Below are 16567 nucleotides of genomic sequence, written 5' to 3'. Positions count from 1 at the left end.
ACTTCCAGTAGTCCAGTAACAGCCTGTGAATGTCCCACTGCTGGACTAAGGCCTCCTCTCCTTTTTTGAGGAGAAGGATTTGGAGCTTATTCCACTACGCTGCTCCAATGCGGGTTGGTGGAATACACATGTGACTGAATTTCAGTGAAATTAGACACATGCAGGTTTCCTCACGATGTTTTCCTTCACCGTCAAGCACGAAATGAATTATAATCACAAATTGAGCGCATGAAAATTTAGTGGTGCTAGCCCGGGTTTGAACCCACGATCATCGGTTAAGAATCACGCGCTCTGACCACTGGGCGATCTCGGCTTTTTTATAAAAAAAACTTATAAATAAATATTTATATTCGGTCTATTGTTCCGTTTGAAAAAAAAAACAAAACATCTTAACATTTTTTCTTATTATTTTATCGTGAAATAAATATATTATAATTCTTCCCATAGAAAAAAAAACAGCGTTGGGTTTTAAGCTTTCCATCATTCAAGTCAGTTCAATGATTTAGGCGTACAACATATTGAATCAGTTACACATATATTGACTTTTATATGTAAACAAACAATTATTATTATCTTCTAAGTGATATAATTTCATTCTTTTACTATTGTGATAACTAATTAAATTTAAGAAAGTGCGTTAAATATGGATGTTTATACATACAAGAACAATAATAATAAAGGCACAATGTATTCAACGGTCGCTGTATCTTGGTACTCGAACCGTATTCTCAGCTGAGAATTAATTGTCACACGTGTGTTTTATTTCCCAGAGACACAAGGCACGTGTTATTCAAAAAAAAAGTTTTCTGTCACAATTCTTATGCTTTCTATTTATTACTCAATTGTTTCTTTATATTAAATTCTTGTTTTAAGGCTTATGCGAAATTTTATCTCTCTATTCGGGTATAAGTACTTTTTATTATTTAAATTGAAACGAGTTCTGAATAATAATATGTAAATGTTATATACGAATTTTTAATGATATTATATATTTCTTAACGTTCGAGGAAGATGGGTTTTATTTAATTTTTTAATAACTTAACAAATTTCATTATTTACTTTTTTTATAGAATAGGAAGGCGGACGAGCATATGGGCCGCCTGATGGTAAGTGGTCACCAACGCCCATTGGCATTGTAAGAAATGTTAACCATCGCTTACATCGCCAATGCGCCACCAACCTTGGGAACTAAGATGTTATGTCACTTGTGCCTGTAATTACGCTGGCTCACTCACCCTTCAAACCGGAACACAACAATACCAAGTACTGTTGTTTTGCGGTAGAATATCTGATAAGTGGGTGGTACCTACCCAGACGAGCTTGCACAAAGCTCTACCACCAGTAAACTGTTTAAAATTGTTATAATTACAGTGAACTGATACAGTTGATATATATATTTCTTTCAAATTTTTTTAATTAGTATTATAGGCCATTGTCACACTTTTTAATATTATGTATCGCGTATTGTGTTCTCTTATAATTGGGTGTTCATATATTTGCAATCACATGGCTTTTATTCCTTATTAAATTTAGTAGGTATAGCTTGTTGGATAGGTTTAAAAATAAATAAATAACTTAAATTGATATCTGAATAGAAAATATTAGAATTAAAGTCTTATTCCAATTTATTTTTTATTTTATCAAGAAAGTTAGTTATGAACATTTTACTATTTGCTAGTAATCCAATTCCCACTTTTATTAAATGATATAAACAACCTATTTATAAATACTTATTTTAGTATAAATATGAAATTTAATCTGTATTTTTTTTTGTCCACAGATCAATAATGACGGTTAAGAAAGGCAGCCGGTGTGGCGGCTTAGCTGCAATATTGACCCGTCAGAAGCTACACAATACTAATCAACAGCTGGACATATCGGCCATTAGTAAATCAAATCACAATTACAGCACCATTGTGGGTTTTAACGAAAAAGATCAGCTACAACTACTTACAAAGGATGATAGCAATGAAGATGATAAACAAAAGCTGATCAAAGATTACGATATAAAGGCCGGCAAGCAAGAGAACATCTGTATTGACGACATCGCGAACTGTGTCAACATTGACAACTATCCGAATTGTGAAAACACGCTGGTTTTTTACATTACAAAGAATTCAAACAAAGAGGCCATCGCTCTTCGATTTGAAAACGAACAGGATTTCAAAAGAATCTATTTTACTTATAAATATTTCAAAATGCGAAACAGATTGACAAGGAACAGTTACAGTAGCGACAGCTTGTTTTCCAAAAAGAAAAACGTCGATTCGTACAACAATAGGAACAATGGCGTCGACGATTACAATTTGATTGATAAGACGCGATCTGAGTTCGATCTGATGCAGACCGTCGACAATGACGGTATAACTCATATATCTGTGCAGCAGAAGGGCTACAGCACGCGGTACGAGCAACCACTAAGTCTGATTGGATTAAAAAACGAGAGAGATCATGGTGAAATAGATAGTGTTATTTATACAGATATAGATATACCAAGTAAACCGGAGAAGAAGCGATTGTTTCACAAAAAATCTAAAGCTCCTCCGCCTCCACTGCTTATCAACAAAGAAACTCCAAAGATACTTAAGGGCGAATTCGTGAGGGTGAATGTTGAAAGATCACCAGACGTTATACCTAAAGATAATAAGCACAATAAAATACCTGATATTCTAATGCTTAGAGATAACAAATCGAAAAAGAACAATCAGAGCAATCTGTGGACTGTTAGCAACAAAGGTAAATTAATTTCTTTATTATTAAGTGTTAGCGTCAGCAAAACTTACGTAATTCCGTGGAACCGATCGCAATAAGGAAATAGTATGGCGTTGGTTACGTTTGAGGCATTAATTATAACGAGCAATTTGTTTCGACGACGAACATCATCCGGCATTTTTGTTATTTATTGTTTACCGGGACCTGTTTTACTTGGCATTAAGTGATGGTCGTCTGGTGCAGAGGCTACGCGCCTTCTGGAAACCATATTTAGGGATATCGCAGTTTCGACTACCGACTTGTTCTCGTCCAAATGAGATATGTATACACGAGTATATGAGTCACAGAATTAAAAAGAAAATAATTAAAAAAAGTAGTTAACTTAAAATTATTCTAATATGTATCACGTTAACTGATATAACTGAGTTCATTATCTAAAAGCTAGTATATAGTTAGATATGAAGTGTAGTGTGTGATGTCAAATGTATACATATAGAATTTGAAATTCAATAAAATAATAGAAAGAAGTAGATATATACGGAACCTTATACAAAAAAAAAAATCAGAAAACCATTATAAAATTAATAAATTAATAACACAATTTTTCTCATTTGATTCAAAACTTTTGTATTGTAATTAAATCTTTATAAGTGATAACTGTTTTGACGTTACAGTTTCCTTTATATATTATAAAGACTGATGTCATGAAAAACATTACGATAACATACGAATAGATTCCTTTAGACATTTAATAGATTTAAACATTAAATATTAGCTTTACTTGTAATTAAAAAGTACGTTAACAAATCCAGGCAGTCGTTTATACCTATTTATTCTTGTTCTATACATTTAAGTCTATGAAAATATTTGTAATTCAGTATCAGAGACCTCAGACTGGATATGAACATCGAGGTTTCTCTTACCTGGGCTTCAGTTAGCATCAACTAACAGGTCAATTCGTTTTAATCTAGGTCAGATAACGAAGGATCCGAAAGAGTCGGGAGGAGGATAGAGTACAGTGTACCTTTCGTTGGTTAGAAACTTTATCAAGGCAATACGTTCATAACTGACACAATATAAATCATCTTCGATTTACATGATTCATATAATTATTATTTTTAAAACGTAATGACATTGAGGTAATGCATGCATATGCAATGATTTTTAGAAACATTTCAATGCTAAATTATAAAAAATATCCACTAAGATATAACTCGAACTGGTTATACTTAATTCCGTGTTTACGTCTTACATTTATAACAGTACATAATACTTATAAAGTATTACTTAATAGAACACATTTTGAATTTAAATTTCGAAGTCCGTCGAAATTTAAAATTCTTAAAACGTTTGACCTAACGATATCACGATTTTCGAAATCACATACAAACATTGAAAAAAAGCATGTAAAATTGATGTGTTTTACATACAAAAACATCTATATAATGAAATTAGTCGAGCAATTGCATTCAAGTCAAGGCCGTGTATGTTACAATAGGTTGTTCACCTGCGTAATGACATTAGGATTCTTTCGTTATGCCTGTCAGTCTTTCTACCTAAACATTTTACATAATTATTCTTTTATATGCTTTAGATAAATGTTTTTAAACGCTGTTTATAATATATATTTCTATTGTTATTAGATAGTTTTTTTTTGAACGCTTTTATCTCGGGACCTGCCAGTTAGATTTAAATAAATCTTTTTGCTAGATTAATGCATTAGTACATGTATTGTAAACTGGAGTGTTCGTAAGGTTCTACGCACAAATCTTTGGAACTACAAGTCTGATTTGAATAATTAATTTTGAGTCTCATTTAATGAGATGGTCACAAGAGAAAGTTTTGTACGTAAATACAAATAAGTAATTGTAATGAAGTAGCTAACAGCCTGTAATTGTCCCTCTGGGCTAAGGCCTCCTCTCCCTTTTGGGGGATGGCTTGGAGCTTATTCCACCACGCTGCTCCAATGCGGGTTAGGCCATTAATGATATTGTAATTGCAATATTGTAATTGCAATTACAATATCATTAATGGCTTTGAAAACAACCCATGATATATTTATATTTTAAAAAATGGGTCTTTGAAACCACAGTTATTAACAATATGATGTCCTCCAGATCGATTTAGCCCACGGTGGTCAATCTCAAGAGATATTAGCTAACCGCGCATGACATATTATAGTGCAAAAGTGTGTGCGCAAATATAGATGAACTCTCTTAGACCCTCCCCCCCAGCTCCCATAATTCAAAGGGGTGGCAATCCGACACGACCAGAGAGAATTCAGGTGCAGAAACAACTGCACGAGGCAAGTGTACTTCCAGACTTCGGCCTGTTACTTTTCGATAGAAAAATCTAGTAACTTTTTATTAGCCCGACCTGGGATGTAATCCTTGGTTCTAATCTCGGAATTGGCAGCCTTTTATCTAGCCACTAAACCAACAAGGCAGTCAAATATTAAAATTATACATAAACCGTATCTATAACTGGGAAGTTAATAATAGCGTTTTTCTAATTCTTCGCGTTTATCTTGTAATAATAATCAGGCACGTTTTAAAAACATTACCTCTCCATTGGGCAATGTTTGTTGCACAAACAGTAAATCGTTTGTCAAATGGTTAAATAGTTTGTTTTGTAAAGGTCACGCGTGTTTGATATGAGATTAAAAAAACTATTCAAACAATTTGACGTACAAATTAATTAAAGGCCGTGTTCATTATCAAAGTAATGTACAACAGGTGGGAGATATTGAAGTGGGGAAATAGTAACGCATTTTCTTATGTGATTGGCGGTAAAGGAAAACATCTTGAGGAAATCTGTTGAAGCAACCATTCAAGCAGCGTGCTAGAATGAGCCCCAAACCTTCTTCTTAAGTGGAGAAGAAGCCTCAGCCCATACGTGGGACAACAAGCTTTTACTTTACTGTAAGCACATGAAATTTCTTCACGATCTTAAGTTATTTGTGTAATCGAGCCACTGGACCATCTCGGCTTTATTCGACAAAAGTCAAAGTCAAAAATAAATAGCATTTAAAGCAATTTTATGGCTATATTATGACATAATTATAATATTATTCATGGCATAATTTTATGGCTATATTATTATAAATTGGTCTTCAGAACAGAACTTTATAAAAGATAATTCATCGAAAATCGATGTATAAATGTTTATAATCGTTTTTCTTTACGTCTCAATTAAACCCTTTTTTGTATAAACAGGTTTTTAAAACTAAAAAAAGCAACGTAAAGTACATAAAAACTTCATGTATACTTAAAATCCCATTAACTTTTGCTTACCAAAGTTTATTTGGGAAACATAGAATTTTTTGCTTCGATTAAATATAATACATAATTGAATTGCATATGTCAGCTAGGGTTCTACTTTAAAAGATGCATAACCATTTCGACCGTCTTTAATATTTATATAAAGTCATTTCGTGTTCCCCTCCTCTTACAACCCGGGTTCCTTCAAACGAGGCGTGAAGAGGCATCTTGCGGGCCGGCAAGGCGAAGGCGGCTAGTGCAGAACGTTTTTCCCGTCTGTACTGCAACACCTCATATGCTTTTTATATGAAATTATGTTGTTATTAAGTGAAGCAAGAATATTGTTATAATGTGTGTAATAACTTGACATTAAACATACAAATATATATGGCACAGACGCTGGCAAACCAAAAAAATTAAACATTTTAAAACCAATGTGCAAAAGTACTCATCATAATGTTACATACTCCCAATCCAAATACAATAGGAGGACAAATGAACATTAAATATTATTTGTCGAGAGATCTTGAATAATCTAATGATATAAACTATGGGTTCGAAAAATTGTACTTTGGATGTCTTATTATAGGAATTTTGGAAGTAAAATTTTAGTGATATTAAATAGTTATGTGGAATAGTGTTGTGATATAAATAAAGATATATTAACCAAGAATTGTTTGTAGTGCATAGCAGATTTGTTTATATTTGGTCCTTACATATGAAATTAGCGTTTTGTTGTACAAAACACAGTACGACAAACTTTGATCTGAAATATCTCCTCTTTGGTTGAGAATTCCAAATTCAAATTTACAAATTCATTTAGCTGGTACATTTCAGTTTTGAAAATAGTCATTCATTTGTTTTTTCCTTATTATTTTTTTCTTTGGCGTCGCTTATTACCGCACAATGGAAAACATGAAATATCTATATAAAAAGCATATATTGTACCCGTCAGTGGAAAATGGCCTTAACTTTAAACAAACATTTGGGTATCCAGTTACAATTGAAGGTCCGTTTACTTAAAATATTTGTAAATAACTTCTTATAAACGACTTCGGTTCGTGATTATATTTCTAGCTCATTATTGAGGTTTCGTATCAAATGTACCTTCATAGGAAAAACTTGTAAAAAAATTGTGTAAAATTTTTAATAATTTTCATTATTTTCTAATAGTGGTTTGTAGATTTATGATGTCAATTCTGTGAGTACTTTTTTCCAGTGGGGCGAATACGACCCCTTTTGCAGATTTGGGTAAACGGTTAAGTAGTATTAAACGTACGTGAATGTATATTATTAAATTATTGAATAATTTGTTTAAAAATATTTTAGTGTTCAATGTGGACGTAGTGTTAGTAGACGTTTTGATGTTTTGTAATCACGTCGTTAAAATGTGAATTAACGACGTTAACACGACTTAAGCTGACTTGCGTTTAGTCATAAAAGATACATCAAATTCTCTACTGTACAGTAAGGTTTATAAGACATGTAAATGTCCATGACAATATGTCAGATTTTAATGTCCTTATATTATAATTTTACAATATTTTTCGGCAGAATATTCGCATCTTCTCAATTTCATTCGTTATACTGCACGAATAAACAGTTTTAGTTTAATTATAAATTATCTGGGCACATTTAGTGACGTATCTACTTCTATACTAATGATCAATGCGAAAGTAACTTTGTCTGTCTGCTTCCACGGCTAAACCACCAGCGGTTTTGATGATATTTGGTATGAAGCTTAAACCCCTACGAAAGACTATGGCTACTTTTTTATATCGAGCAACCGCCCTCTCCCCTCGTGTAGGGGACACGTGGGAGAAAATATTTGACAGTTGCGTATTGATCTAAAAAGTAAGATTAGTAGTAAGATTTCCTAATCTAACTAAATACTGAAAGCTGTTACAACGCAAATTTTGGGTAATTTTGGGTATCCGACAAACTAAGATATTATATCACTTGTGCATGTAGTTAGGCTCACTCACCTTTAAGACCGGAACACAATAATACTAAGTATTGCTGCTCATTAGTAGCATATCTTATGAGTGGGTGGTACCTACCCAGGCGGGCTTGCACAAAGCCCTACCACCAAGTAAAAATCATAATGAATCTAAATATTAAAATTATCTAACGATTGAGCATCATTATTAAAATTAAGGCACAGTGACAGAGTAAAATCTACGCGGACAGAACCTGCTGATAAACGCTAGTTTGAAATATACAAAAAAATTCCATTGACACAGTTACGCATTATTGCTCAGTAGTATAATATAGGAAGCGATACATGCAAATCGAACCGCGCGGGAATCAAACCCGCCCTTCATGGTCGGGTTGTGTCACAGATATCCCGTTACTTAGCCACCGAGGTCATACGGTAGGCGGCTAACTAATACAAACTCACAAAATTTTCTACTAAATAAGTTTATTTGTTTTATTTATTTTTTCTTTAACGGTTTAAAAAACGAAGAAGGCAGGATATACGTTTCAAGTTTATGTTTGTTACAAATCATTTTTTAAATCCGATCCGCAACCAGCAACTTTTGAAGTTATATGAATTTGAGTTTTTTTTCTACTTGTACGTTATGCTTAATATTTTCTAAGATAATAACATTGTCTTAAAATTTCTTTAATCTTTTTTAATTATTATTCAGCCAATTATGTTTTCAATGTTTACGTTTTTTTGTTGAATTACAGCCAAAGTGATTGCTAATTCTGTTTTATTATCTGTGATCTCATGATTTCACTTATGTCAGCCCAGCAGTTTTAACTTGAGTAGAGTGCGCGCTTTTACCTTTGAAGCCTGATTATGAATTAGAACAGTGGGATTAAGGAACCAAAAGTATTATTCCGAAAAGAGAATTTATTAGACTTTAATTTGGAAAAAAAACAAAATCAGCAAGTACACTAGTTAAGAGTCAATCATAGACAAATCATGAACTCCTATGGGGGTAAGTAGACGCACTTGGGGTAAGTGAACGCATGGTGAATTTAACAAAAAATAAACATAGCTATTTCAATACCGACCCATGGAAGACGCAGCTACGTTTAATTTTAGTCTTTTGCGAAGACATGACTCGCTTATACCAATGGCTGTTGCAGCAGATCGTTTGGTTTTCCCTTGTTCAAGAAGAGTTTTTACTATTGCAATTTGTAGCTCCGTAAGTTCAGGTTTTTTCATTTTGTCAAATATTTAGCGCAAAATAAGATAATATCAAATTTAAATAGCAACAATTGTATGTATATTGTTTATAATTAACGGTCTGTTTACTAAGGCCAATATGTTATCTTATCGTAACCAAAATAAATATAAAATTATATAATTATTATTGTACTAAATGTATTATGATTATGCGTGGCCCACCAGGCCACGCATAATCTCGGGGTGGACCGTCGTGCCGGTTGGTGACCGGAAGGTGGGGTCCCGGCGGCCACTTCCGGGGGGGTTCGGGGGCCCTTCCGTCCGGCGGATCAATATATTTTCCTTTTTGGCAAACATTTGGGAAAACACGCCTCCATACTTTGCCCATCCCTATCGTGGCAATACGTCGCTCGCCTCACGTCTCTTTTCCTAATTTTTCCAATGGTAGCGCAAATAAGAAATAACGGTCGTTCAGCGGTGCACACCCCCACCATACCCACGCTGTTTGAGGTCGAGTTCTCTAACATCCGAGGACTCCACTCTGACCTCAATGCTGTCCACCACCATCTCGAGACAGCACGGCCAGCAATGTTGTTTCTCACGGAGACACAAATACTCCGTCCTGCCGATACCAGCTACCTTAATTATCCCGGCTACACGCTTGAAGAATCCTTCAAAGTGAAAGCCGGAGTATGCTTGTTCGTCAGGACGGATGTTTGCTGTCACCGACTGCGCTGCTTGGAGGACCCCTCCTTCTCCATGTTGGTGGTACGTGTAGACCTGGTTCGTCAGAGCCGAGTCTACGTGTGCCTCTACAGATCCTACAATGGTGACTTGGAGACAAGCCGATTATTTGACCATCTTAGTCGGGTGGCAGATGCTGCGCAAGAGCAATTTCCTAACGCGGAATTGGTGTTTTTGGGGGATTTTAATGCTCACCACGAATCCTGGTTGAAATCCCTCAAAACTGACCATGCTGGAAGGACTGCTCATGCTTTTGCTCTCACACATGACTTGACCCAACTGGTTGATCAGCCCACCAGGATCCCAGACATTGATGGGCAAGCACCTTCTCTACTGGACCTTCTGCTGACTTCTCACCCGGTGGAATATCAGGTTGTGGTTCAGGCTCCTCTTGGCTCTTCGGATCACAGCCTTATTTCTACCAGAGTGCCACAGGCCAAGCTGCCGCCACTAGCGGTATGCAAACGTCGCGTTTGGCACTATAAGTCGGCGGATTGGGACGGTATGCGCGATTACTATGCGTCAGTCCCTTGGAAGGACCGTTGCTTCAGTGGGAATGACCCGTCAGCTAGTGCCGCTGCTGTTGCTGGCGGGATCATGCTGGGAATGGAATACTACATTCCTAGCTCAGATCTCGTCAGTAGGAGTACGCGTAACCGTTGGTTCACTCGTGAATGTGCCGATGCTGTATCATCTAAGCAGGCGGCATATCGCAAGTGGATCAACGGCTGTATTAGCGGGGCATCTAACGTTGACTCACTGAAAGCAAACTATAATAAAAATTCCAAGTCCTGTAGAAAGGCATACACGAGAGCGGATGCACAGCGCATTGTACAGATTGGTCATGACCTTGTGTCGCATCCTAGGGGCTCCCGTAGCTTCTGGCGTCTGACCAAGTCTGTGCAAAACAATTTCTGCCAACCTTCGCTGCCACCGCTCAGAAATCCGGACGGATCGCTAGCTCACAGTCCGCAAGAGCAAGCTGATCTCCTGGCTAAACTCTTTGCCGACAATTCCGTCATCGATGATTGTAGTGCAATGCCACCTACAATACCTGCATGTGGCCATACGATGCCTGACATCAAAATCAGGCAACGTGATGTGCGTGCGGAGCTGCAATCACTTGATGTACGGAAAGCTAGCGGTCCCGATGGAATACCAGCCATAGTGCTGAAGAAGTGCGCAGCGGAGCTGCCTCCTGTGTTAACGCGCCTGTTCCAACTTTCTCTCTCTTCGGGAAGTGTGCCGGAAGCTTGGAGAAGAGCTAATGTGCAAGCGGTTCCCAAAAAAGGGGATCGGTCTGACCCGGCGAATTATCGGCCAATAGCTATCACCTCAGTACTTTGTAAGGTGATGGAATGGATTTTAAACAACCAACTGATCCATTACCTAGAAGATCACTGTCTAATTAATGATCGTCAGTACGGGTTTCGACCAAAACGGTCCACAGGTGATCTAGCGTACGTAACGCACCTCTGGGGTGAAGCTATCGACAAGCATGGAGAATCGTTGGCTGTCAGCCTCGATATCTCTAAGGCTTTCGACAGGGTCTGGCACAGAAGTCTTCTCTCCAAGCTACCGGCATATGGTCTGCCTGCTCAGCTATGCACCTGGATTGCCAGCTTCCTACACAAGCGTAGCCTTCGTGTTTTAGTAGATGGTTGCGCTTCACAATTCTATGTAGTGAATGCTGGGGTCCCCAAGGGATCTGTGCTATCTCCCACACTCTTTCTTTTGCATATCAATGATATGCTCTCCCTTGGGAACATACATTGCTATGCAGACGATAGTACAGTGCATGGTGGATACCACGGACGCGCAGTGGCTGGGCGGGCGGAAACTGAGGAGAGGCGGGAGAATCTTGTCATTGAACTCGATAGGACGTTAGAGCTCATCGCCAAATGGGGCTCTGATAATCTTTTTGAGTTTAATGCCAAGAAAACACAGGTATGCGCTCTCACGGCGAAAAAGTCAACATTTTCCCCTCTTCCCTCCCTCTGTGGTACTCCGCTGGTGATGCAAAGCAAAATCGCCATGCTGGGGATTGACGTTCGCTGCGACCTTAGTCCAAGGGATTACATCGAGGCTGTTATAAAAACAGCTTCACGGAAACTCGGAGTTCTGAACAAGGTGCGGCGATTTTTCACGCCACAACAACTGTGCTTGCTGTACAAAATACATGTACGGTCTTGCGTGGAATATTGCTCGCACCTTTGGGATGGCTCCGCTAAGTACCTACTTGAGGCCTTGGACCGGTTGCAGCGACGTGCCGTACGCATTATTGGCGACGTAAAGGTCACAAACACCCTTGAACCTTTACAATTGTGTCGTGAGATAGCAGCACTGAGCGCTTTCTATCGACTGTATCACGGCGAGTGCTCTGAGGAATTATTCTCTCTAATTCCCGCTTCCCCCTTCCTTCTTAAGTCCACGCGAGCTGGTTCTCGATGTCACCGCCTAACTGTGACATCAATTCCATCGCGAACAAAGAAATTTGGCAACTCCTTTCTTTGTCGCACTTCCAAAAAATGGAATTCCTTACCAGCTCACGTGTTCCCCTCCTCTTACAACCCGGGTTCCTTCAAACGAGGCGTGAAGAGGCATCTTGCGGGCCGGCAAGGCGAAGGCGGCTAGTGCAGAACGTTTTTCCCGTCTGTACTGGCCGTCGTCGCGTTTGGACTCTACTACCACTTACCATCAGGTGGAGTAGAGTCATTTGCCCTCCCGGCGAATATAAAAAAAAAAAAAAAATTATCGACATATATTTATTATATAATCACTATTTTTACGAGTCCATTTGGACGAGGTAGTCATCGTGACCTTGGTCAACTACACGTATAATTTAAAAAAAAAAAGATAGTGTCACCGGCCAATACATTTGAATTAACCATACGTAAATATGAAATTGCAATTTAAAGTTTCGTTTAAAAGTAAATAAAACATATAAATAAAAAATAAGTAATTACAAAGAAACAGATTATAATAAAAGGCCCAATATCACATATAATTATGAGAAATAATAATATTGTTTTAGATGTAGGTTTAAATATCATTTAAACATCTCCAGGATACGGAACTGTATAAAAATAGTGCAATAAGTATGTTCAATGTATTACCTTATTGCCGTTTTTTTTTAAATAAAAAATACATTTATGAAAATAAATTTATTTCCTTAAATCGTGTATTTACAACAATTTGATTATTTAATTAAGTTTTATCTGAACTGTGATTTGAACAGTATGGCTATCCTGTATAAACACTAAACTCACCGCATAAATCGGTCGTGAAATGTCAGAAAGTGACATGCGATATTGACAATCATAATTGTATCATTTCAAGAATATGCGCATCAAAAATATTTATAATAAGTCGGTTGTCAACATATCACGGGTGTAAAATAATAATTACAATAATATGGTAGTAAGTTTCATTTTATTTAACTGGATGTAGTATTTTATTTTTAGTAGTAATAATAAACATTGTGAGATACTTGTGCTGGTAATCCGATTAACATTGGTTCATGCTGATTGGAGAAAGTACTTGTATCGTATGCAAACTTGCATTATGATGATGTCCTCCAATCTCAAAATATATTAGCTGACAACTGAGCAGGACATATTATAAGTGCGCAAGTGAATGTACAAACACAGGTGCACTCTCATCATCTCTCTTTCTCATAATGCGATGGGCCATCCGACACGACCGGAAAGAGTTCAGGTGCAGGATCAGCGGCTTTACTGGAATGCACACATATTCAACTTCCAGAGCAAAAATCCCAATAACTTTTTATCAAGTTATCAGCCTGACCTGAGGTTTGAAGCCCTCGGGAGCCGCGGCCTTATTTCTAGCCACTAGACCAACGAGACAATCAACTTGCATTATACGCTCTAACTAAAAGAAAATCCTTATTATTTTTCTATTGTGAAAAGTAGGTGGACTGACAAATGGGTCACTAAATTCATGATCACGACCGCATATACTCGTGGTGTTGTAAAAAATATTAACCAATCCTTACATCGTCAATGCACCACCAATCTTCAGAACTAAGATGTTATGTACTATCTAGACTGCAAAAATATCCTAAGAAGATTAAAATATCTAAATCAAAACTGCGTTCTTCGTTAAAATCGAGTCAATATTTTTCTTAATATTGACCTCTAATAGAGTCATATCTCTTGAATCGAGTTTCGAAGGTAACCTCGCCATTTTACGAAAGGTCTTGTCGACTGTTGCATAAATTAGGCAATTTGTCTCGTGTCGATAACAAAAACATCTTTACGTGACATCTTCTATGCAATATTATAACAAAACATGTACCAAACAAAATTAAGGATATATACATATATATATTGTATTTAAAAGTTCCTCCTTTTATAAATAGACTGATTTTTTTATTCTTTCGATAAAATCTACATTCCGTACCGGTAGCTTTACGATTGATTTGTTATATGACAATTTCAATTAGCTTGAATAAAGTATAGAAAAATTTAGCTTACATCAAGCCAAATTCTTTATTATAATATGCTTCGGTTTCACCCGCGATAACGTTGCCGCTTTGTTCTTTTGGTTTTTAGTAGTTCCTGAAATAAGCACATTCTGCCGAACAAATATATTTTTTTTACTATACGTAGGCGGACTAGTAAATAGGCTTCCTGATGGGAAGTGATCATCGCCCATAGTTCGCACATCGTTAATGCGCTTTCACCTTTGGAAACCCCCTCTAATCATTTGCGCGCGAAACTAGCATTTCCATGATTACCTTGTCATATTTATGAGTATTTAAAAATAGCGAAGAATAATCCAATAATTATTTTTAAATTAAACATTATTATATGCAAATGTATACCTTAATCATATGAATTACTTGTAAAGTGTCAAATACAACTGACCTTAATTGTTGAGTCTGATGTTTTCCTACGAGTAGCCTTGTATCGTCCTCTAGGTCAAAATAAAATTAACTAATATTACATTTATATGCGTCGGAGCACGGAAGCCTCCGTGTATCGAATTAACGAGACTGAATCATATTAAGCTTGACGCTGACGATACGATAACGACATTTCATTAAAATTGTTTTTTTTTTTTAAGTAAAATAGCAATCCTGGATTTGAAGAATTATTTTGCATGTTCCTATTTGCCCCAGTTAAGCGTTAATCCTAATTGACGTTAGATGTGGGTAGGTTAAGTCCGACAGTAACGTAAGGAGTCAGAATCGAATCTGCTTATGCTATAGGCAAACATTTGTTTCTAAATAAGTGAATTTTCATGTTCTTAATTTGTGTTTATATTTCATCTCGTGTTTGACGGTGAAGGAAAACATAGCGAGGAAACCTTCATGTGTCTAATTTCACTGAAATTCTGTCATGTATATTTCACCTTCCCGCATTGGAGCAGACTGGTGGAATAAGCTTCAAAACTTCTCAAAAAAAGGAGAGGAGGCCTTAGTCCAGCAATGGGACATTCACAGGCTGTTAATATTAATGTTGTTAATAAAATGAGCTATTTTACAGCACGTTCTCCATCCACATCCATAAATTAAAAAAAGTGGCTGTTTTTTAATTATAGATATGAATGAATACTCTATTTTCAAAAGGTTTTTATTTTCTTTTAATAAAATATGCATTCTTAGAGCCTTAAAATTTATATAAAGCTTCACACCCACATAGTAAAAGGTGTTAAATAAAATCTTGTTATAAAAATGGGTTGCTATGTCCTATGACGTATCTGTGTCGCTTTATATAAAGATTGTCTGAAATGATGTAACTGAGAACATGCATTCGATGCTATGATTTACTCGTGAAGAATTACGTAAGATTGAAAAAAAAATGTAATATTTAATTGAATCACTTAAACTTCCTTCATAAAAAAAAACTAATTAGATAGCTAGACGTAGTTATAAGACAAATATTATATACCTTTTTATACAAATTCATATGATTTTAATATACAAATATTATAAGGACTGTATTCGTCTAGAGCCAGTACGGCCCAATAGTTAGAGCACGTGCTTAATTTGTGTGTACGTATAATAATTCATAATTCATCTCGTGATCTAATGGAATAAATTTTGCGTAACCAACGCAGAGCGGTGGAATGAGGTTGAAATTCGAAACCTCCAGAAGTAAATCTTTTAGAGGCATTTATAATAAGAATTACCCATAGTTATAATTAACCCCTTTACCTAGACCTCTTCGTAATAATGTTTTAGGAAGTAACTCACCGATAGCAAGTTTTTGTAAAATCATAAATGAACACAGAGCCTCCCTAGATCCATATTATTCATTTAAGTTCCACAAGAAAATGTTTTCCGAATTATTTGCCATTTGATTATTTATTGTTATCATTATCTATTTTTTTCGATTGTCTTTTTTTCTCTTATTTCCTGTATTACGTATTTTTTTCTGTAACTTTTTAATTTTCATAACATAATATATCATAAAAAACTTTATAATACGATACGAAGGAGCTTACTCCTTCATATCATTTTTCATTGTATGAGGTTTTATACTTAATAGGTAATGCACCTAGTTTTAAGCTAGTAGTTATTCTTGGTTTTTTTTAATGTTGTATTGGTGTAATTACTCCTGGAGAATCTTAATATATAAATAAATAAAAAGAACTACGTTTGCATTAATTAAGCTCTTAAAGGCAGATTTGAATTTTTACAAAGATTCGTATTTTTTCAAGATTTAATTTAAATTACTATAATAAC

The 16567-nt window shown here is 36.0% G+C and overlaps 1 protein-coding gene across 2 annotated transcripts in view; it reads left to right on the top strand.

Moving 5' to 3' along the window:
- Window positions 1-16567, top strand: part of LOC126775541 (uncharacterized) — an 84966-nt gene that overhangs the window by 65912 nt on the left and 2487 nt on the right. For both annotated transcript variants that reach the window (XM_050497558.1, XM_050497557.1), the window contains exon 2: window positions 1781-2736. In XM_050497558.1, coding sequence (XP_050353515.1) covers window positions 1788-2736 — 949 coding nt within the window. In that variant the 5' untranslated portion in view covers window positions 1781-1787. The remainder of the gene's footprint in view (window positions 1-1780; window positions 2737-16567) is intronic.

This window comes from Nymphalis io, chromosome 18 (genome assembly GCF_905147045.1).
Source record: "Nymphalis io chromosome 18, ilAglIoxx1.1, whole genome shotgun sequence".
NCBI lineage: Eukaryota > Metazoa > Arthropoda > Insecta > Lepidoptera > Nymphalidae > Nymphalis > Nymphalis io.
The sequence above is the reverse complement of the archived record's forward strand: the minus strand, read 5'-3'. Positions and strand labels throughout refer to the sequence as shown.